Source organism: Hypanus sabinus, chromosome 24 (genome assembly GCF_030144855.1).
Source record: "Hypanus sabinus isolate sHypSab1 chromosome 24, sHypSab1.hap1, whole genome shotgun sequence".
In the NCBI taxonomy this organism is placed as follows: domain Eukaryota; kingdom Metazoa; phylum Chordata; class Chondrichthyes; order Myliobatiformes; family Dasyatidae; genus Hypanus; species Hypanus sabinus.
In genome coordinates, this window is record NC_082729.1 from 15,563,994 (window position 1) to 15,588,803 (window position 24,810).

The following is a 24,810-nucleotide window of genomic DNA, read 5'->3' on the forward strand; positions in this document are numbered from 1 at the left end:
TAACAATAAAGAATGGAAACAAAAAAGCTACAGAATTAGGCTTTGACACTGGCAGAGGGGGCTTATTGTATCAGGAGTTTTGCATGCTTTGTAAGGCATTGCTCAATGCACTAGCATTGCTGATGTTGAGGTTGCACAACCCTGTTTAACTACCTACCAGAAGTAACATCAAGTTCACCTTCACCGTTTATGGTGACAGTTTGATTTAAATCCATGTTACGATAGATATACACTCTCCTTATGAAATATTCTTCCAGGAAATTTGTAAGTCTCTCATTAATGTCTGCATAATAAACCCAAGAAAAAAAATGTCTGTATTCATCTCTGTTACATTGGCTCATTAATCAAGCGCAAAAAGATATTGATGTGACAATGGGGACACAATAGATTGCAAACGTTGGAATCTGGAGTAACAAATAATCTGCTCAACAGGTCAGCGAGATGTGACAATGGTCCTGTATCCACGCACTGAAGTACTTTCTTGATAATTAATAATAAAAAGTGCGTCTTTAAATAAGAATTGGAAATGCATCAAAGTTTTGACTTTAAACCTGAAAATCTACCTATTGATTGGAGGAATACTTAACCATTACTGATTACGATTAAACCCGCATTTGACAAGATTGATTGCTATTATCAGGAAGAATAATCGGAATTGGAATTTTTGCTTTAATAATTTATTCACATAGAGATTGTATTTAATTTTATTCAGTATCAGGGTTTGAGATAATGGTTCATAGAATAAGGTTATTTATCTCTTGCCATGATCATTTGATGGAATTTACTTATAGTGTATGATTACAAATTGTGGCTCAAACTTAACTCGTTGTAGTTCAAACTCAGACTGAAGGCACTGGAATTCAAAAGAATGAGGGGTGACCTCTTTGACCTGTCAAATGTTGAAAGGTCTCGATAGAGTGGATGTGCAGATGGTGGAGTCCAAGATCAGAGGACACACCGCAGGTTAGAGAGGGGACGTCCTTTCGAAATGGAGATAAGCAGGAAATTCTTCAGCCAGAGGGCAGTGAATCTGTGGACTTCGTTGCCACAGGCGGCTGTGGAGGCCATCACTGGTATATTTAAGGCAGAGGTTGATAGAGTCTTGATTGATCAGGGCATGAAGGGATACAGGGAGAAGGCAGGCGACTGGGACCGAGAGTGAAAATGGATCAACCATAATGAAATGACAGAGCAGACTCGATGGGCCAAATGGCCTAATTCTGCTCCGATATATTATGGTCTTATTTAGTCTATTTAAAGGTCCTGAATTCTTTTATGAAACTCAGTAATAGCTGGAAAATAAATTACAACTAAAATTAGAATCAAGCATCATTACACCTAATTTTTTTTCAATATTTCTAACATTAAAACTATGCATGATGAATCCATCATCAGATTTCTGACCTGTCTGTGAAACTACAAACATTACCTTACTGTTTTGCTCTTTTTTTGCACTTCTTATTTACTTTTCTATCTCTTGTTCTAACTTGCCATTCGTCCCCGTTCATTATGACATCATCATTATGTGCCGTGCCATGTGACATCATCACTTTGTACCGTGTCAGGGCGATCATGGTCTTTCCATGACCATGATTGTTCTTGGCAAATTTTCCTACTAAAGTGGTTTTGCCATTTACTTCTTCTGGGTAGTCTTTACAAGACGGGTGACCCCAGCCATTATTAATACTCTTCAGAGACTGTCTGTCTGGCATCAGTGGTGGCATCACCAGGACCAGCTGATGATATGACCATCCACCACTCAATCCCATGGCTTCATGTGACCCTGATTGGGGGAGAACGAGATGATACACCTTGCCCAAGAGGGACCTACAAGCTAGCGAAGAGGAGCAGCACCTTACACCTCCTTTGGTAGGGACATACCTCCATCCATCCACCCTAACTTACTGTACAATATCTTTCTTTAGATGTATTACTCTGTACTGTTGCCACAAAACCACACATTTCTTGACAGAAGAGATTCTGCAGAACAAGAATATGGAGCAAGGGAAAGGAAGACAATGTGAAAGAAGGTGGCAGGTGAAACCCCTTGGGTGGGGGTTTGTATGAAGTAAGAAGATGGGAGGTGATAGATGGAAAAAGTAAAGGGCTGGAGAGGAAAGAATAAGATTGGTGAGGAGAATGGACCATGGGAGAAAAGGAAGGAGGAGGGGCACCAAGGGGAGGTGGTTGGCAGGTGACGAGAAGAGGTAAGAGGCATGAGTGGGGAATTGAAGAAGAGTGAAGGGGGGGAGAAAATACTGGGAAGTTGGAGAAATTGTGATGGAATATGAGGTGTTGCTCCTTCAACCTGAGAGTGGCCTCATCGTGGCAGTAGAGGAGGCCATGAACTGACATGTCAGAATGTGAATGGGGATAGGAGTTAAAATGGATGGTGCCTGAGAAATCCTCCTCACAGTGGATGGAGCAAAGGTGCTCAACAAAGCAGTCTTCTAGTCCATGCCAGGTCTCACCGACGTAGAGGAGGCTGCACTGGGAGCACCTGATACAGGAGATGGCCCCGACAAATTTGAAGGTGAAGTGTTTTCTTACCTGGAAAGGATTGTTTGGAGCCCTGAATGGAGGTGAGGGAGGAGGCGAATGGGCAGGTGTAGCACTTCAGTCACTTGTAGGGATGAGTGCCAGGAGGGAGATTAGCAGGGAAGGACAACGGACAAGGGTATCATTTAGGGAGCAATCCCTGATGAAGATGGAGGGGGGGTGGGGAGGGGTAAAGATGTATTTGGTGATAAAATCCCGTTGAAGATGATGGAGTTGTGGAGAGTGATGCATTGGATGCAAAGGCTCATGGTGAGTACAAGGGGAAATCTATCCCTATTAAGTTAGCAGGAGAATGGAGTGAGTGTCGATGCCTAGGAAATGGGGGAGATGCAGGTGAGGGTAGCATCAGTGGGGGAGAAAGGGAGACATCTTTCTTTGAAGAAGGAGGACATTTCTGATGTTCTGGAAAGGAAACCCTCATCCACAAAGCAGATGGGGCAGAGGCAACGGAATCTGAGAAGAGGGAACGGCAGAGGGCAGGACGGGAAGAGGAATAGTCAAGATAGCTGTGAGAATCGGTAGGCTTATAAAAGATGTTGGTTGACAGTTTGTCTCCAGAGAAGGAGACAGAGAGATTGAGAAAGGGGAGGGAAGTGTCAGAAGTGGACCAAGTGAAATTAAGGGCAGGGTGGAAGTTGGAGGCAAAGATGATGAAATTGAGCTCAACATGGGTGCATGAAGCAGAACTGGTGTAGAAAGGGTTGTGGAGCATTAGCGGAGAAGGATTGCAACATCGACTGTGCCACGTACCCAATGAGAAAGCAGACGGTAGCTGGGGCCCACGTGGGTGCCCTTGGCGACAACTTGAGTTTGGAGAAAGTGGGAGGAGCTGAGGGAGACATTGTTGAGGGTTTCACCAGATGGAGGAGGGCGGTGGTGCAGGGAAACTAGCAGGTCTGATGTCGGGAAAAAAATCGGAGCGCTTTAAGTCCTCTAGGAGTGTATCGGGACTGGAGGTCCATGGTGAAAATGAGCTGATCAGGGCCAAGGGATTGAAAGTTGCTGTGGAGATCGAGAACATAAGAGTTGTCGCGGATGTAGGTGGGAAGGACTGAACTAAGGGGGATAGAATGGTGTTGAGGTATGCAGTCATGAGTTCAGTGGGGCAGGAACAGGCAGAAGCAACGGGCCTACCGGATAGTCATGTTTGTGGACCTTGGGTAGGAGATAGAAACGAGCAGTGTGGGGTAAGAGAATTATGAGGTTGGTGGCAGTGGACAGGAAATCTCCAGAGCTGATGAGGTTGGTGACGGTGTCAGAAACAATGGCCTGAGGGTCTCAAGTGGGGCTCTTTTCAATGGGTAAAGTAAGAGGTGGCGTTTGAGAGTTGCCCCCGGCCTCAGCAAGGTAGAGATCAGTCAGCCAGACTCATGACATAAACCTGCTCGAAAGTGGACTGAACTTCTATATTAAAGCTACATAATAGCAGCAAAACAGCTTTTGATTTAAGGTCATCAGCATCAATAGACTGAATCATACTTCCTCGTAGAAAGTGGTTCCATTGGGAGCTGTTGTCATCAGCAATTCGATGTCCTACACATCCTGAATCCTCTGTGAGCACATTGAAAGCTAACGAGAGATGCCAGACGCCAGATCTCGGTGCCGAGGACCCGCATAGGGGTGAAAATAAAAGAAAGAAAAACAGCAAATGCTGGAAATTTAAAACAGATGTGGGAGAACATTTGAAATATTCAGCAGGTGAGGCTGGATATCTGGGCATTGAAACCCAGTCAAGATTTTAGGCCAGTGACCTTTCATCAGAACTGGAAAGAGGCCAGGAAGAAGGTTGCAGCACCACAGGGAGACGGGCGCCTCTGCTGGCACCTGCCCAATCTCTTGCTTCTCTCTGGAAGGGCGGATTTCATTTACGGATGGTGGAAAGGACAAGCGCTGGAGCACCAAGGCTCCAAGGGAAAGAGCGTTAAGAAGGCCGGGGTTGGTGAGAACGGAAGCGAGGAGCTGGGAGTCATGAGGGGCATGGTCTCTGTGACATGCTGAACGGGGAGGGGAGGGGAACCTCAATCTGCTGGTGGAGTCTCTGAAGCTTGCAGATGTTGTGGAGAATGAACTGTTGAATGCAGAAGCTGGTGGGGTGGAATTGAACTGAATTGACTTTATTAACATCCTTCACATACATGAAGAGTAAAAATCTTTACGTTATGTCTCCATCTAAATGTGAAATGTGCAATTTATAGTAATTTATAATAAATAGTATGTACACCAGGATAGTCATTATAACACAGTTGTGTCAGCATGAATTAATCAGTCTGATGGCCTGGCGGAAGAAGCTGTCCCTGGAGCCTGTTGGTCCTGGCTTTTATGCTGCGGTACCGCTTCCCGGATGGCAGCAGCTGGAATAGATTGTGGTTGGGGTGACTCGGGTCCCCAATGATCCTTCAGGCCCTTTTTACACACCTGTCTTTGTAAATGTTCTCAATGGTGGGAAGTTCACATCTACAGATGCGCTGGGCTGTCCGCACCACTCTCTGCAGAATCCTGCGATTAAGAGAGGTACAGTTCCCACACCAGACAGTGATGCAGCCAGTCAGGATGCTCTCGATTCTAAAGATCTGGGGGGCCCACACCAAACTTCTTCAGCTGTCTGAGGTGAAAGAGGTTCTGTTGTGCCTTTTTCACCATACAGCTGGTATGTACAGATCACATGAGATGAGGAACGGGGGATCTCTACCCTTATTGTGTCCCGGGGAGAAGGTTTCGGAGCAGAAGTACATGACGCGGAATAGATGCGCTCAAGAGCCTTTACTGAAATTGGTAGAGGTGGACACGGCTCGGAAAGAGTTATTTTCAAGCTGCCCGTACAAAACCTTACATTGTGGGAGCAAATATGGTGAGGATGGAAAATCTGGGAGAATGGAATGTAGTCCTTACGGGAGATAGCCATGGACAATGAATAGTCAAGATAGCAGTGGGAGCCGAGAGCTTATAATGGATGTGAGTAGACAGAGATTCAGGATAACGGAAGGGAAGAGTCGGAGACTGACTGTGTGAAGGGAAGGGCAAAGTGGAAATTAGTGGCTAAAGTAATGAAATTGTTGAGCTTTGCATGGGTGTAGAAGATAGCATCAATGCACAGGGGAAAAATAGATTTGAGGGAGTGGGGCTGAGGTAGGACTGGAACAAAGAATGGTTCACATATCCCACAAAAAGTCAACATAATTTGAGCCCTTGACAGTGTCTGTAACTGCAGTTTTGACCCTTCAAAGAGCTGCCATATACAGTGCCCCGAAAAAGTATTCAGCCCCCACAGATAATTTCACATTTTACTGTCTCATTTCTAAATGTAGAATATATTGACGTAGGATTATTTGAGCTATTTACAAAATGCTGTGCATCATGAAGCAGATACAATAAGATCTTTTCAGAGACTTTCAGACAGGTACATGGAACTCAGCAAAATAGAGGGCTATGCGCTAGGGAAATTCTAGGCAGTTTCTCGAGTAGGTTACATGGTCAGCACAACATTGTGGGCCGAAGGGCCTGTAATGAGCTGTAGATTTCTATGTCAAATCAAAAGAGAAATGATCATGGAGAAACACTAATTTGGGGAAGGGTACAAGACTGAACATACCTCAGAGCTCAATGCAGTCCATTGTGAAAAATATGAAACCGTAGCCCCACTGCCAGGGTCAGGCCGCCCCCCTGAACTTAGTTGTCGGAGAAGAATGGCACTTGTGAGAGAGGCTACTGTGCCACCCACAGTCACTCTGAGTGGGCAACAGAAGCCACTGGCTGCAACTGCAGGTGAAGTTCATGCCCCCGCAATCTCTAAGGCCTTTCACAAAAAGGGTATTAATGGAACAGCGGCAAGGAAGAAAAGAAAGCAAATTCTTGCCCCTGAGGACTTCGCAAAGCATCTCATCGAAGATACTTCAAGGTGTGGTCGGCTGAGACTGAGGTGGAGTATTTTGGGCGTAAATCCAATGCTGCTTTTCAGCCTGCAAAGGATGATGGAGGTAGCATCATGCTACTGGGATGCTTTTCAGGTGCAGGAACGGGAAGTCTGGTCAGGGTTGATGAGAAGATGAACGCTGCTAAATACAGAGAGATCCAGGAATAAAACCAGCTAGCCTCTGACAGAAAGCGTAAACTATTGAGGAAGTTCGTCTTTCAGCAGGACAATGCCCCAAAGTACACTGCCAAAGTAAACATGGAGTGGGAAAGCAAACATCGATGTCCTTTAGTGTCCCAGTCAGAGTCCTGACCTTAAACCAATCGAACATCTCTGGCAAGACCTCAGGATTACTGTCCACCATCACTCCCCAACTCTCCTGGCACAGCTTGAGCAATTTTGCAAGGAAAAATAGGCAAATCTTGCTCCATCACGTTGTGCAAAGCTAGCTGACAGTCTTATCCAAAAAGGACGACTGGCTGTAACAAGTGCGAGCTGTGGTTTAGCTATGTACTGAAGCAAGGGGATGAATACTTTCGAACCACTGACATTTCAAGTTTTGAATTTTTAGTTTTTCATGCTTTACAATTTTCCCTGTTTTTCATGCTCTACTGTGAAAAAAGGGAGCAGGCGATGCAGAAGTAAAAATGCTCATTTAAGTTGATTGAAACCCCTGGTAGAAATATTCGTTTATGTGAACAAAGGGTTGGAGGGGGCTGCATACTTCTACAAGTATATAATGGACCAAATCTTCAAGGAATGATCGCTCAGAAAAGTGACATCCATCATTAATGACCCCCACCACCCAGATCATGCCCTCTTCTCATTGCTAACATCAGGAAGGAGGTACAGCTTCTTCCCCTCTGCCATCCGATTTCTGAATGGACATTGAACCCATGAACATTACCTCACTACTTTATTATTTATATTTTTGCACTATTTATTTAATTTAACAATTTAGTATATTGGTAATTCATCTTTTTTTTATCATTATGTATTGCATTGTACTATCAAGTCAAGTCAAGTCACTTTTTCTTGTAATTTCGACCATAACTGCCGGTACAGTACAGAGTAAAAATGAGACAATGTTTTTCAGGACCATGGTGTTACACGACACAGTACAAAAACTAGACTGAACTACGTAAAAAAACAACACAGAAAAAAAACTACACGAGACTACAGACCTACCCAGGACTGCATAAAGTGCACAAAACAGTGCAGGCATTACAATAAATAATGAACAGGACAATAGGGCAGTAAGGTGTCAGTCCAGGCTCTGGGTATTGAGGAGTCTGATAGCTTGGGGGAAGAAACCGTTACACAGTCTGGTCGTGAGAGCCCGACTGCTTCGGTGCCTTTTCACAGACGGCAGGAGGGAGGAGAGATTGTATGAGGGGTGCGTGGGGTCCTTCATAATGCTGTTTCCTTTGCGGATGCAGCGTGTAGTGTAAATGTCCGTGATGGTGGGAAGAGAGACCCCGATGATCTTCTCAGCTGACCTCACTATCCACTGCAGGGTCTTGCAGGGTACTGCTGCTCGGAAGACAAGAAATTTCATCACGACATAGGCCAGTGTAATTAAACCAGATTCTGACTCTCTGCAGTGTGTTAGTCTATGGTACACTATAGCTTGGTACTTGATGTATGAAGACCAAACCGAAATTTTGGCCAGGTTTCCTACTGGAATATATCACCTACCTTACACCACAATGTGTGAAGCATCAATTGCTGTTTGACTTTTCATGCAAAGCTCCCATCAGAAATCACATACTAATTAAATAACCTGGAGAATTGAATACAAAAGGCACTTCACTAAATGAGGTGAGTCATTGTATGTGGACATTAGCCTTGAATAATAATTAGTGCAGGGCACAGAAAGTAGGCACATCCCCACCCCTATCCTTCTGCCTCACATTTCCTAATACAGTATATTCAGATTTTAATTAATTGAATCTACTTTAACTGCTTCACCTTCCCAACCTTTGCATTCTCAGACAAAGGAGCAGAATTAGGCCATTCAGCCCATCAAGCCTCCTGTGCCATTTCATCATGGCTGATTTATTATCCCTCTCAACCCCATTTTTCTCCCTGGATGTAACCTTTGACACCCTTCCTAATCAAGAACCTATCAGCCTCCTCCTTAAATTTACCCAATCACTTGGCCTTCACTGCCGTCTGTGGCAATGAATTCCACAGGTGAACCTGCTGAAGGATCTCGGCCCGAAACGTCGACTGTACTCTTTTCCATCGATGCCGCCTGGCCTCCTGAGTCCCTCCAGCATTTTGTGCGTGCTACTTGGATTTCCAGTATCTGCAGATTTTCTCTCGTTTGAGATTAACCACCTTCGGATTAAAGGAATTCCTCCTCATCTCTGTTCTAAAGGGACGTTCCTCTATTCTGAGGTTGTGCCCTCTTACCCAAGATTCCCTCACTATAGAGAACATCCCATCAACAGTTCTGCCGAAGAGCCTCGGCCTGAAACGTTGATTCCATTCTTTTCTGAGATACTGCCTGGCCTGCTGAGCTCCTCCAGCATTTTGTATGTGACCCTCTCAACCTCCACTACATCTAGGCCTTCCAATAATCAACAGGTTAACCTATGACCTCTCATGCTAGTCTCATCGTGCACTTGTTAACATGACAAGAAACTCACAAAATTCTCAGCTTTTCCACATTCTGCTAAGGCTCCCCTTAAATTCTATGTTATGAGTTGAATGTGTGTGTTTTATGAAACAACATTAACAAGGCCACATGCTGCATCGTCATGACTTGGTAAGTGGTCCAATGCACCGTTTTTGCCTCTGAGTCAGAAGGTTGTCCATTTGGCCAACTCCAGAGTTGTGGGCCCAAAAGTCAAGGCTGAGAATCCAGTGCCACACTCGGGATATCCTGCACTGCCAACTCATCACCCGTCTGGCACATTAGGCCTTGTCCGTGCTCTCGGGTGGCCATAAAATATGCCACAGGTCTAATTCTGAGAGCAAGTGACTGGGGTAACAATTATCTTTCAACTAATCACAAGCATGAGAAAATCTGAAAATGCTGGAAATCCGTGCGGCACACACAAAACGCTGAAGGAACTGAGCACCGACGGGAAAAAGTACAGTCACCGTTTCAGGCTGAAACCCTTCGGCAGGACAGACAACTGATATTGGGAAGGTCACAGGGTCACAGAAAAGTAACATTCAGCTCATCTATTTGGTGCCGACCCACTCAAGAGGCCAAGCCCAGTTCGGAGTGCACATAACCTGACTTCGTGCATCTCTTGTCTCCTGACTGTGAAGGAGCCTACCATGGGGAACCTCGACAAATGCTTTACTAAAATCCATATACGCCGCATCCACTGCTCTACCTTCATCTGCATGTTCTGTCACGTCCCCAAAGAATTCAGTCAGGTTCATGAGACATTACCATTGCAATCAGACATGATGCAAAGACCAATGGGAGCAGGATGATTCAGCTCCTAGTTACCGATGCATATTCACTTCCAATCCAAATGAACCACTTTGGAAAACCCATCACCACTGAAACTCAAGTATCCTGTCACTGTCTATTTTTCACAAGCCCAAAATTTATCATTTTGCCATATGACACTTCCGTTAGCACTTTTATCCTGGATTTATCCCAGATGTTTGGCGTTTGACTTCACTCGAGTAGAACAGCTTGAGGCTCTGATGCCAACCTGCCCCTCAGAAAGCCGTACTGACTATGCTGCCCCAGATGCTCATAAATGCTGTCTCTAAGCACCTCCTTCCACCCCTGATGGAAGACTCACTGGTCTGCAATTCCCAGGATTATTCCTTGAACGAGGGAATCACAATTTTTTCCCCCAACTTCCAATCTTCTGGTGCCATTCTTTCGGGCCAGCGAGGACACAGAAATCACTGTCAACTGTGCGACTCTTCCCTGGCATCCCATAGTACCCCTGAGGCCCATCCCGTCTGACCTTGGCCATTGATATATTGCCACTGTGGGGACTTTCTGTTGGAGAGCAAGCCAGTTCCAATTCCAAATTAAACAGCGTTGTTGAGTCCGCACAATAGAGGTATGCAAATTGCTTTGAGAAAAACCTCCTTGGGCAGGTTGTTGGAATCAAAGTTCTCCTCACTCATTTAGTTAATTCACTTTACAGACATAAATTATCATGGCTCCTCCAGGGCACATTTACTGGGACGATGCCGGGCTGTTACCACGATATGTAATTACCACAAATTGCGCCTGCTCATGTGTAATAGACATTAATGTGACTTGTGTGTCAGTCATTAAATAGGAAACTTTAAATAGAAGTCCGCTCAAACTCACTCGCAATATGATGCTTGAACATTACTTTTGCACTCGTCTGCTTGCGTGCTTCGTCCGAATACATGGACCAAAACGGGATTGAGATATTTGGTACTATCTGGTTATGTCCTGCAGCTGAGCCTGACTATCAGTTCCAGTAATGAACTCCCCTCCATCCTCCCTCACCATTCCCCATTCCCATCTCCCTCTCTCACCTTATCTCCCTGCCTGCCCATCACCTCCCCATGGTGCTCCTCTTCCTTCCCTTTCTTCCGTGGTCTGCTGTCCTCTCCTATTGGATCCCCCCTTCTCCAACCCTTCATCTCTTTCACCAATCAACTTTCTAGCTCTTTACTTCAACCCCTCCCTCTCTCCCGGTGTCACCTACTGTCCCCCCACATTTTTTGCTCTGACTGTGTGTGTGTGTGTGTGTGTGTGTGTGTTGGTGTTGCTTGGATTTCCAGCATCTGCAGATTTCCTCATGTTCCTGATCTTCAATTACTTTTGTTCACTTATTTATTGATTTATCTATCTTTCTGTTGGTTGAGTGAGATACAGTGAGGAATGGGGAATGGACCCTTCTGGCCCTTTGAGACAGTTTGCCCTGCAATCCCCTGATTTAACCCTTAACCCTAGGATGAGAGGTGACCTGATAGAGGTGTACAAGATGATGAGAGGCATTGATCATGTTGATAGTCAGAGGCTTTTTCCCAGGGTGGACATGCCTAGAACAAGACGGCATAGTTTTAAGGTGCTTGGGAGTAGGTACAGAGGAGATGTCAGGGTAGGTTTTTTACATAGAGAGTGGTGAGTGCATGGAATGTGCTGCCAGTGGCATTGGTGAAGGCGGAAATGATAGGGTCTTCTAAAAGACTCCTGATAAGTTGTGAAAAGTTGTGTTGCTGCAAGAAATTTGTGAAATTAGCCGTGGGATTTGCTGCTTAAAGGTCAAGGAAAGAGGCACAGAGGTTCCACAATATAACCCTGAGTGGCATTTTCATTGCTGGAGTTTCTGCGGAGAGGTGCCAGTGTAGACTCTGGGTTGGAGTATATGGAGATCAAGGGTGGGGTATCTGTCGCAATGGGATGCCTGCCTGACCCACTGAGCACTTACGACTGGCTTAATCACACTTACATTGAAACATAGAGCAAAATGCGTCGTTTGTGTGACCCACCAACACAGTCTGAGGATGCGCTGGGGGCAGCCTGCGAGTATCACCAACCCTAACCTAATCACAGGACAGTTTACAATGATCAGTTAACCTACTAACCGGTACGTCTTTGGACTGTGGGAGGAAACCGGAGCACCCGGAGGAAACCCATGTGGTCACGGGGAGAACGTACAAACTCCTTAGAGGCAGCAGTGAGAATTGAGTCCGGGTTGCTGTCATTGTAGTGTGTTACCCCACTGTGCAGGATTAATTACACTTAGGGCGGCATGGTTAGCACAAGGCTTTACAGTGCCAGTGACCCGGGTTCAAATCCTGCCGCTGACTGTTCTCCCCGTGACCGTATCAATTTACCCTGGGTGCCCCGGTCTCCCACAGTCTAAAGCCATACCAGCTGGTAAGTTAATTGGTCATTGTAAACTGTCTAGGATTAAATTTGAGGCGGCGCAAGAAGGGCTGGAAGGATGTATTCTGCTCTGTATGGCAATAAATTTTTTTAAAAATGAATAAAAATGGAAGCTTTCCTTGTGCACCATTCCTCAGTAACATGGCTTTCATTTCTTTCAGTCTATGACATGAGATGGAGATGCAGAGAGGCCGGAGAACAGAATGGGTTTGCTCACTGGTACAAAGAGCTCCTGCATGAGTCGAACTTAAAGCTCCCCTGGGCAATGTGTGGAAATGGGGCAACTGGGAACCGTGGAACGACCCCTCCTCACAGATGGCCGGCAGCCCCACACCCACCTGACCTTGCACCGGACCTTGGTCACAGCCTGCGCCGCTCCTGGACCAGACTGCAGGCTGCAGACACCACCTGGTGCTGCGGAGCCCGCTCCGGGTAAAGGCCGTGGCGAATAGAGGCTCGCATTTAATGAAGCTGGGCTGCAGCCGAGAAGATCTCGGGATCAGGTCCTTGCAAAAGATCCAGGCAGCTAAGTAAGCCAATGGGAGAGCAGAATTTTACTGAAGAAGGAAGCCTGTGAGAATCTTCATCCTCAAGACTAGAAGGCATAGGAATAGTATAAGACAATTTGGCCCATTGAGCCTGCTCCACCATTCGATCACGGCTGGTTTATTTTCCCTCTCAACTCTTTTCTAACTCCTTCTCCCCATAACCTGTAATGCCTTTACCGATTAAGAACCTATCAACCTCCACTTTAAATACCCAATGCCTTGGCCTCTTCAGCTGTCTGTGGCAATGGATTCCACAGATTCTCCATTCTCTGGCTAAATAAATTCCTCCTCATCTCTGCTCTAAAGGGATGTCCTTCTGTTCCGAGGCTGTGCCCTCTGGTCCTACACTCTCCGACCATTTGAAGCATCCACTCCACATCCACTCTATCTGGGCTTTCAACATTCAATATTCACAGTGGATAATTTTTATTCATCAGTCGGTCGGCGCCTCCATTAATTCTGCTGTTTTAATCAACTTCACTGCTGAAGTACCAATAGTGCGCATTGTTCTGCTTGGGAGAGTCATCACTGACTAAGTTAAAACGACTTCATTAAGAGGACTGTATTTCCCCCCAGACTGCCTGCAGTATTGGATTAGTGAAATACAAAGGGCCTTAAACTCCTGAGGAGCCTGCGTTGCCAAGGCGACGACCAGAGCGAAAAGTTATGAGGCATGTATTAGCCGCGCATCCAGCCCACAGAGTAGCTGGGCTTTGGTCTTCTTTGCGCTTTCCTTCCTTCATCCTTTCTTCGAGGATGCCCAGATCTTCAAAACAATAATTCAGACTCACTAAAAGCAGTGAGATACCATCCCATCGTCCGGAGGAAGGGGACTCTCACCGAGGAGCACAGTGACACAGTCAACACAGGGCTGCTACCGGCTTCAGAGTCCTAGGATGTCTGGCGCTTCCTGTGTGGATTCTACACTCTCCCCCTCTGACTTCAGGGATCACTTCTCAATGCTCTAGCTCTTCCCACATCCCAAAGGTGACTGAACAGTACGGCACAGGACCAGGATCGGAATCTGATTTGTTACCACTGACGTACGAGTTGAAATTTGTTGTTTTGCAGAAGTTCTACAGTGCAAGGAAATCCACAAATTACCTAAATAAGCAGCGCAGAGAAAAATAAAGGGAATAATGAGGTAGCATTCACGAATTCAGAGTTCAAAGTAAATTTATTATCCAAGTACATACTGTGTGTGTCACCACAAACAACCCTGAGATTCATTTTCGAGCGGGCATACTCAAAAAAATCTATAGAATAGTGACTATACCAGGATCAATGAAAGATAAACCAGAGTGCAGAAGACAATAAACTTTGCAAATGCAAAAGTAAATGAATAGCAATAAATAACTAGAATATAGGATAAAGAGTCCGTAAAGTGAGATCATTAGTTGTAGGAACCTTCCAATTTTGGGGCAAGTGAGTGTAGTTATCCCCTTTTGATCAAGAGCCCGAGGGTTCAGGGGTAGTAACTGTTCTTGAACCTGGTGGTGCGAGTCCTGAGGCTCTTGTATCTTCTACCTGATGGCGGCAGCGGGACGAGAACATGACCTGAGGGCTGGAGAACTCTAATAATGGGTTCATGGACCATTCATGAATTAGATGGTGGTGGGGATTCTGATGGTTGAGTGCTGGTCTTCAGGATTATGTACCTCCTTCTTGATATCAGAATGAATAGTGGGCAGGTCCTCTCTGGTGAGGATCCTTAGTGATGGATGCAACCTTCTTGAGGCACTGTTGTGTACTTAATATTTGCGTAATATTGTAATATATTGTTTGATTAAGCATTCTTTGTTGTTTATCTAATGCACTGTGGGTTATAGGTAAAAGTACAGAAATGGCATGCGGTATTACACCACCATGTTATACACACGCGACTCGCTTGAAGTGAAGACCGAGTTAGACTCACACTCCTTGTTTCTCTTCTGGTCGGTTTAATGTTTTGGAGTTACAGAACATAACAGGCACCAGCTCGTGAAGATGCCTTTGACAGTGGAAAGGGTAGTGCCCATGACGGAACTGGCTGAGCCTGCAATTCTCTGCACCCTCTTGCGATTCTTGGAGCCTCCATACCAGGCTGGATGTAACCACTCAGAATGCTCTCCTCCCTACACCTATGGATATTTTTCAGAATCGTTGGTGACATACTAAATCTCCTCAAATTCCTAAAACTAGAGCCACAGGTGCATCTTCTCAATGATTGCATCAATGTTTTTGGCCCAGGACAGACCTGGGCCATTATATCTATGTTGAACATGATGCTGAATTAAAATAAACCTCTCTTGTCCATACATAATCCATATACCCCTTCCCATTCCTTGAATATTCATTTGCCAAACAGCCTCCAAAACATCAGCATCACAATTTTCTTCCACCACTGGCTCTGGTAACCCATAGCATATTGGTTAGTGTAATGCTCTTGCAGCATCAGCGACCCAGGTTCAATTCCACTGCAGTCTGCAGAGAGTTTGTACGTTCTCTCCACGACCGCGTGGGCTTCCTCCCACGGTTCAATCGGTTAATTTGCCACGTGCGTGCAAAAGGGTGGCATGGTCTCGTTGGGCTGGAGGGGCCTGCTACCGTGCTGTATTTCTAAATAAATTTTAAAAACTTTGTCTAAAAGCCTTGCTCCTCACATTCTCCTTAAACTTCCCCAACCCCTAGTACTCGACCCTGGAAAAAAGATTCTGACTGTCTCTCATAATTTTATAACCTCTCAGATCCCCTGTTCAGCCTCTGAAGCTCCAGATTAAACAGCCCAAGTTTGTCTAAACTCTCCTTACATCTCATACCCTCTAATACATTCAGTAACTTGGTTAACCTTTTCTGCTCTCTTACTAATGTCCCCACACTCTCTCTATAACGGGGTGACCAGAATTGTACGCAATAGACTGAATGTGGCCTTACCAACGTTTCAAAGTTCAAAATTTAAAGTAAATTTATCATCAAAGTATGTATGTCACCATGTTCCGCCCTGAGATTCATTTTCTTGCAGGCATTCGGTGTAGATGCGCAAAGAAGACAACTAGTGTAAATACAAAAAGAAATCTATGTTAATACTAATAAATAAATAATACTGAGAACATGAGTTGTAGCGTCCTTGAAAGTACGTCCATCGGTTGTGGGATCAGTTTATTTTTGAGTTGAGTGACGTTTCAGGAGCCTGATGGATGAGGGGTAATAATTGTTCTTGAACCTGTTGGCGTGGGACCCGAGGCTCCTGTATTTCCTTCCCGATGGCAACAGCGAGAGGAGAGCATGGCCTGGACGATGGATGCTCCTTTCTTGTGGCAGCACTCCCTGAAAATGCGCTCAGTGGTGCAGAGTGTATTTGCTGAGGTGGGCTGGGCTGTTTTTGTTAGGTCTTCCAGTCTTGGGCTTTTGCATTGGTGTTTCCATACCAGCAACCAGTCGTGATTCTCTCCGTTGTGCATCTACGAAAGTTCTACACAGCTGCAAAAAGACTTTCTTACTCTTATAACCAGAGATCACAGAACTAGTTAAGATATGAATGTCTAGAAATAGTATATAACTTTACCAATAATTTCTTAAGCTGCGTTTTAGCTCAGTCTTCTTCTAAAGAATCGTATAACAATATCAGAGGGGATTTTTTATTTTTTTTGCATTTGCAGAACTGTTTTGACCTCCATAGTGCTTCTTAGCAAAACAGTCACTGACATGGGGGGGTTTATTTTGCGTGGGGGCGATTGCCCGTTCTGCTCCCACCACCCGGCTCCACAGTCACAGCCACAGTCCGGTTGCAGAGACTTGCAGGACAGAGATAGGCTCTTCGGACCACCGGACTCCGCGAGGGCTATCCAAGCACGAGGATGTCTGCGGACGCCGGAAATCCAGAGCAACGCACACACGCAAGATGCTGCAGGAACTCAGCAGGCCAGGCAGCATCAATGGAAAAGAGCGAACAGCCGATGTTTCGGGCCAGGACCCTTCCCCTGTCCTGATGAAGGGTCCCGGCCTGGAATCTGGACTCTTTGCTCTTTTCCATAGGTACTGCCTGGCCTGCTGACTACCAAGCACCTATCTGCACTAATCTTACACTCCTCCCATTTTCTTCCCGCACGTACACCTGTCGCCTTTCCCCAGATTCTACCACCCACCTACACAGTAGCTGTTCTGTGTAGGGTAGATGGAGTGGACAACCAATCAGTCCCTCCCTCTCTTCACCATTGTCCACCTAATGTAACACACAATGGGCCATTTAGTCCTCAGGGTGAACGAAGGGCAACTCAGGGACCACCGAGGCAGTACCTTTAAGTTATTTGCATGGATTCTAAACACAAAGAAGAAGTCAAACAGTGAGCTTACCATAACTAAGTACTTTGGTCTGTACTGGATGGTTCCGAAGACACCAAGGATGATTGCCATAATGTGTAGGAAGTTGGCCAATATAGGGACCCATTGGTAGCCCAAGAAATCAAAGATCTGTCGTTCCAAAGCAGCTACCTGGAAGAAAAGAGAAACAAGCTGAATCTTCAGGAAGCTTTTCACACTGCAGTATACCACCAAAACAACGAGCATTATAAACTGGAACACTTTGCACTATGCTCGTTCATTACACGCCGTGTCGTACGACGTGGGTGATCACAGTCTTTTCATGACCATGACTGATCTTGGCAAATTTTCCTACAGAAGTGATTTTGCCATTGCCTTCTTCTGGGTAGTGTCTTTACAAGATGGGTGACCACAGCCATTATAAGGTCATAAGACCAGAAGATATAGGAGCAGAATTGGGCCATTTGGCCCATCGAGTCTGCTCCACTTCATCTTGACTGATCTAATTTCCCTCTCAGCCCCAGTCTCCAGCTTTATTACCGTATCCCTTCATGCCCTGACTAATCAAGAATCTATCAACCTCTGTTTTAAATATACATAAAGGCTTGGTCTCCACAGCTGCCTGTGGCAATGAATTCCACAGATTCACTACTCGCTGGCGAAAGAAACTCCTCCTCATTTCCTTTTTAAAGGGATACCCCTGTATTCTGAGGCTGCACCCTCTGGACCTTTCACCATTCGATAGGTTTCAATGAGGTCACCCCTCATTCTTCTGAATTCCAGTGAATACAGGCCCAGAGCCATCAAACCCTCTCCATATGACAAGCCACTCAATCCTGGAATCATTTTTCTGAACAACACACACAAAATGCTGGTGGAACGCAGCAGGCCAGGCAGCATCTATAGGGAGAAGTACAGTCAACGTTTCGGGCCGAGACCCTTCGTCAGGACTGACCAAAAGAAGAGATAGTAAGAGATTTGAAAGTGGGGGGGGGGTAGGGGGAGATCCGAAATGATAGGAGACTGGAGGGGGTGGGGTGAAGCCAAGAGCTGGAAAGGTGATTGGCAAAAGGGATACATGGAGAAAGAAAGGGTCATGGGACGGGAGGCCTAGGGAGAAAGAAGGGGGGAGGGGAGCACCAGAGGGAGATGGAGAACAGGCAAGGAGTGATTGTGAGAGGGACAAAGGGAGAGAAAAGAATAAAGAAAGGAAGAAAGAAATAAGGGATGGGGTAGGAAGGGGAGGAGGGGCATTAACGGAAGTTAGAGAAATCAATGTTCTTGCCATCAGGTTGGAGGCTACCCAGATGGAATATAAGGTGTTGTTTCTCCAACCTGAGTGTGGCTTCATCTTGACAGTAGAGGAGGCCATGGATAGACATATCAGAATGGGAATGGGACGTGGAATTAAAATGTGTGGCCACTGGGAGATTCTGCTTTGTCTGGTGGACAGAGCGTAGGTGTTCAGCGAAACGGTCTCCCAGTCTGTGTCGGGTCTCACCAATATATAGAAGGCTGCACCGAGAGCACCGGACGCAGTATACCACACCAGCCCACTCACAATGAAGTGTCGCCTCACCTGGAAGGACTGTCTGGGGCCCTCATTTTTGTGAACCTCCCTTGAACCCTCTCTAGTTTCAGGACATCCTTTCTCGGATAAGTGGGTCAAAACGGCTCGCAATATTCCAAGTGAGGTCTCACCGGTGCTTTATAAAGTCTCAACATTACATCTTTGCTTTTATATTCCAGTCCTCTTGAAATGAATGCTAACATTGCATTGGCCTTCCTTAACACAGACTCAACCTGTAAATTAACATTTAGGAATCCTGAGTAATGGACTCAAAAGTATTTCAACTGTTTCAGTAGATACATTTAATGTCAGAGAAATGTATACAATATACATCCTGAAATTCCTTTTCTTCACAAACATGCACAAACACAGAGGAGTGCCTCAAAGAATGAATGACAGGTAAATGTTAGAACCCAAAAGTCCACCCCCAGCTCCCCCCAACCATGCATAAGCAGCAGCAAAGCAATGACCCCCCCACCAGCAAAAAAGCATCAGTGCTGCCCCCACCGAGCACTCCAGTGTGCAGCAAAGCATCAATAAAGACACAGACTTGCAGTACCCCAAAGACTACTCGTTCACCCAGTATTCGACATACCACAGGCTCTCTCTTTCTCCCTAATAAGGGAAAAAGAGGTGTCCCTGTCTCACAGCGAGAGGGGCGGCATAACAAACAACTCTCTCCATCTAGAAAATAGTAATCCCTTTCAATTCTTCTACAAAAGTGCAACTTGCCGACGCTGTATTCCACCTGCCATTTCTTTGCCCGTTCGCCTAATCTATCTGTCTCTCTGCAGCCGCTCTACTTCCTCAAAACTACCTGCCCCTCCAGCAATCTTCAAATCACCTCCAAACTTTGCAACACAGCCACCAATTCTATCATCCAAATAACTGGCATGTAACGTAAAAAGAATCGGTCCCAACACAGACCCCTGTGGAACACCACTCTTCACTGGCAGCCATCCAGAAAAGGCTCTCTTTATTCCCACTCTTTGCCTCCTGCCAATCAGCCACTGCTTTATCCATGCTAGAATCTTTCCTGAAATAACATCGGCTTGTAGGTTGTTAGCAGCCTCTTGTGTACCATCTTGTCAAATGCCTTCTGAAAATCCAACCGATTCTCGTTTGTCTATCCTGTTTGTTATTTCTTCAAAGAATTCCAACAGATTAGTCAGGCAAGATAATCCCTTGAGGAAACCATGCTGAATACAGCCAATTTTATCATGTGTCTCCAAGTACCCTGAGACCTCATTCTTAATCATTTCCAACATCTTCCCAGTCGCTGAGGTCAGGCTAACTGGCTTACAGTTTCCTTTCTTCTACCTCTCTCCCATCTTGAAGAGTGGCATGGCGTTTGCAATTTTTCAGTCTTCTGGAACCGTTCCAGAATCTAGTGATTCTTGAAAGATCATTACAAATGCCTCCACCATCTCTTCAGCCGCCTCTTTCAGAACCCTGGGGTGTACAGCATCTGGTGCAGGTGACTTATCAACCTTCAGACCTTTATTAACTGGGAACCTTCTCTCTAGTAATGGTAAGTTCGCATACTTCCTGACCCCTGACATCTGGAACATCCACCATACTGCTAGTGTCTACCACAGTGAAGACTGATGCAAAATACTTATTCAGTTCATCCACCATTTTGTTGACCCCCAACACTACCTCGCAGGTGATAGAGTGGATGTGGAAATGGTGGTGGGAGAGTCTAAGATGAGAGGACGCAGCCTCAGAATAGAGTCTTAGACTGGAGATGAGGAGGAATTTCCTTAGCCAGACAGTGGTGAATCTGTGGAATTTGTTGCCACAGGCGGCTGTGGAGGCCAAGTCATTGGGTATATTGAAGGCAGAGGTTGATAGATTCTTGATTAGTCAGGGCATGAAGGGTTATGGGTAGTAGGCCTCATCCTGAGAGCAGATGCGGCAGAGGCGGAGGAATTGAGAGAACGGGATAACATTTTTGCAGGAGACAGGGTGGGAGGAGGAATAGTCTAGGTAGCTGTGGGAGTTAGTAGGTTTGTAGTAGACGTCGGTGGATAGGCTGTCTCCAGAAATAGAAACAGAAAGATCTAGAAAGGGGAGGGAGGTGTTGGAAATAGATGAGGTGAATTTGAGGGCGGGGTGAAAGTTGGAGGCAAAGTTAATGAAGTCGACGAGCTCAGCATGCGTGCAGGAAGCAGCACCGATGCAGTCGTCGATATAACGCAAGAAAAGAGGAGGACAGGTACCGGTGTAGGCTTGGAACATAGATTGCTCCACATGGCCAACAAAAAGGCAGGCGTAGCTAGGACCCATGCGGGTGCCCATGGCTACACCTTTAGCTTGGAGGAAGTGGGAGGAGCCAAAGGAGAAACTGTTAAGGGTGAGGACTAATTCCGCGAGGCAGAGAAGAGTGGTGGTAGAAGGTGACTGGCTGGGTCTGGACTATTCCTCCTCCCACCCTGTCTCCTGCAAAAATACTATCCCTTTCTCTCAATTCCTCCGCCTCTGCCGCATCTGCTCTCAGGATGAGGCCTTTCATTCTAGGACAAAGGAGATGTCTTCCTTTTTTAAAGAAAGGGGCTTCCCTTCGTCCACTATCAACGCTGCCCTCCATCGCGTCTCCCATATTTCACGCACCTCTGCCCTCACCCTGTCCCCCCGCCAGCCCACCAGGGATAGAGTCCCCCTGGTCCTCACCTATCACCCTACCAGCCTACAGATCCAACGTATAATCCTCCATAACTTCTGCCACCTCCTACGTGATCCCACCACCAACCACATCTTCCCCTCCCCCCACTCTCGGCTTTCCGCAGGGATCGCGACTCCCTTGTCCATTCATCCCCCCCATCCCTCCCCACGGACCTCCCTCTGGGCACTCATCCCTGCAAACGGAAGAAGTTTTACACCTGCCCCCACACTTCTTCCCTCACCACCATCCCAGGCCCCAGACAGTCCTTTCAGGTGAGGCACCACTTCACCTGCGAGTCAACTAGGGTGATATACTGTATCCTATGCTCCCGATGTGGCCATTTATACATTGGGGAGACCCGCCCCAGACTGGGAGACCGTTTCACCGAACACCAGCACTTAGACCTCCAGCAGTGGCGGGATCTCCCTGTGGCCACACACATCAATTCCACAGACCACTCCCACTCCGACATGTCTGTCCATGGCCCCCTCTTCCGTCAAGATGAGGCCGCACGCAGGTCGATGGAGCAATACCTTATCTCCCGCCTAGGTAGCCTCCTACCTGCCGGCATGAACATTCAACTCATAGACCTCCGTTGATACCCCTGCCCTACCCTTACCCCATCCCTATCTTTTATTTTAGTCTGGTTCTCTTTCTCTCTCTTTCCCCCCCCCCCCCACTATAATCTCTCCCCCTAGCCCTACCTTTCTTTCTCTTTTATTTCCCATAATTCTCCACCTTCACCCAGCCCATCACTTCCCAGCTCTCTACTTCATCCCTCCTCCCACTTCTTATCCCCCCTCGACCATCCCGTATTACTTCACTCCTGATGAAGGGTTTCGGCCCGAAACGTCGTTATTACCTCCTCCCATAGATGCTGTCTGGCCTGCTGAGTTCTGCCAGTATTTTGTGTTTTTATTTGTGGTTCTGTGTCAAGGTATGCATTATACCTAAAGGTCAAGATGACCTTGAGTTGAGGTTCCAGCTTTGTTCTGCAGCTTTTAAAGCTATTGAATCCAAAGCACATAATCTGCTTGCTAACCCCCCCCCCCCCAGCCCCCCACGTCTCCTTTTTGCTATAATATTCCTCTCATCTACAACACTGTTGAGCACCTGAGGCCATTATCTTGGATCTTCATCAGTGTGTGACCAAAGAAGCGGCTTCATATCCCAGTCACCTTCCCCGGCAACCGTTAAGATCTCCTCCCGCAGATGTCGCAGCAGCCAACTTGCAAGTGACCGGGGGGGGGGGGGGGGGGGCAGAATCCTACCCTCCGGGACCTCTCCCTGGCCTGACGATAATAAGTCTGGTTCCAGTGCCCATTAGCCTCCACCTCCCTGCCAAGAGCGCGGTGCAAACGCGGGGCTGAAAGCAGATTTATTGAAAATAGTGCCTGCCCTGAGCAGCTTACACACACACACACAAATTAATGAACAAATTGACTTTGGGAATGCATGTTTTTGTAGCGTAACTTGTCCTCATTAAGAGGAGAGCTTAAGCACCCGTTTCTGAATGAACAAAGATTTATTCACTGTTCCCATCTGCAGAAGCATAGTCTTTCAGTGGATAGCAGCAGCTAACTGTGCTGCAGGCTACAGGCACAATTAATGATCAGGAATTCTGCTCCTTTACATTGAAATGAGCCTTGGGAAATTCAACATGATAAACACACCTCATTTGGGCTAAGAACAACTCACGCAGCTTTTCAAACTCTTGTTTACCTCCTAGTTCTTTGGCTGTATCAGCTATAAATCTATATTGAATCAATAAAAAGGCAGCATCTTTAAAAATTACCAACAGAACATCACTGGGAGCATTTATTATTTATCCTTCAAATAGAAAGAATATAAAGCACGGTTGCTTGTCTTTCATTGGGGACCAGGCCGAAGCCTGGGTTTTGGAGTCCTGTCACCAGCTCATCTGGGGGTCAGTACCGAAGGTGGAAGGGCAAAGGTCAGTCAGAAGTCTGGAACATAAGCAACACACACAAAAAGTGCTGGGTGGCACCGAGTAGGTCAGGTAGCATCTATGGAAATGAACAAACAGTCGATGTTTCAGGCTGAGACCCTTCGTCAGGACTGTGGAGGAAAGGGGAAGATGCCAGAATAAAAAGGTGGGTGGGGAGAGGGGAAAGGAGGCTAGTTGGAAGGTGTCAGTTGAGTGGGAATGGTCAAGGGATAGAGAGGAAGGAATCTGATTGGAAACAAGAGTGGACCATAGGAGGAGGGGACCCGGGGGAAGTAATAGCTGGGTAAGATGAGGTAGAAGGTCAGAGTGGGGGGGATAGAGAAAGGGGGGTGCTGGAAAATTTGTTTACTGGAAAGAGAAATCGATGTTCATGCCATCAGGTTGGAGGTTACAGGGAGCTGGCACAAGAGTAGATCATGACCGGCACATCTGAATGGGAGATTGGAGGCCCAGAGGCCTGTACTGGAGTTAGAAGCCTGTCCACGTGTGTGGGAGGCCATGAGGCAGAAAAGGGGCTTGTTTGGCTGTTGTTGTTTTGTTGTTTGCTGTTCTGACGAGCATTGTGGACATGCTATGTTGGCTCCGGAACGCATGGCCCTGTGGTGTGTTGGTTGCTAACGCAAAACGACGCCATTTTGCTGTATGTCTCCAGGAACAAGTGATAAGCAAGCTTGAACCTGAAGCAGGATCTAGGTTGGGGAATGAACCCACAGACTGCATCGAGCAGCAGTAGGTCAAACAGATGCATGAATCTGCAGGCAAGTTGCCTGAGTACATCGGTGTGTGGTAGCAGCTGGAAGGGATAGACAGGAATATGAGGAGAATTAAGTCAGTTCAGGTAGGACTGGGGTGAAAAAGTGCTTGATTGTCAGTACAGATTTGATGGGCCAAAGGGCCTGTACCCATGGTGCATTTCTCTCTGAATGGAACAGGGTTACATGAAATAAATCAAAACCAAAATCAGCTTTAATATCACTGGTATATCTCGTGAAATTTGTTGTGTTTGCAGCAGCAGTACAATGCAATACATAATAAAAGGAAAAAAATGAATTACAGTAAGTGTATATATTAAATAGTTCAATTGAGTGGTGCTGTTCCTGAATCACTGTTTGCCTTCAGTGAAGGACAATATATATACAGTATATAAAAGAGTTAAATTAAATAAGTAGTGCAAAGAAAATAGAAGTAAAAAGATGGTGAGGTAACATTCATGTATTCATTGTCCATTCAGAAATTGGATGACAGAGGGGAAGAAGCTGATCCTGAATGTGTGCCTTTAGTCTCCTGTACCTCCTCCCTGATGGTAGCGCTGAGAAGAGGGCAAGATCTGGGTATGAGTGTGCGGCGGACAGGGCGAGGGGGGTGGGTTGGTGGTTATGTGGGGCATAACTGGGATGAACCCATGGGCCTGATGGGTAGCTTCAGTTCCATAC

At 46.3% G+C, this 24,810-nt stretch overlaps 1 protein-coding gene across 7 annotated transcripts in view; it reads right to left on the reverse strand.

Moving 5' to 3' along the window:
• Positions 1–24,810, reverse strand: part of nkain1 (sodium/potassium transporting ATPase interacting 1) — an 860,191-nt gene that overhangs the window by 269,134 nt on the left and 566,247 nt on the right. For 6 of the 7 annotated variants that reach the window (XM_059949383.1, XM_059949380.1, XM_059949382.1 and 3 more), the window contains one exon: positions 17,207–17,344. The exons of the other annotated variant lie outside the window; for it this stretch is intronic. In XM_059949383.1, the coding sequence (XP_059805366.1) occupies positions 17,207–17,344 (138 nt within the window). The remainder of the gene's footprint in view (positions 1–17,206; positions 17,345–24,810) is intronic. 7 annotated transcript variants of the gene reach the window in all.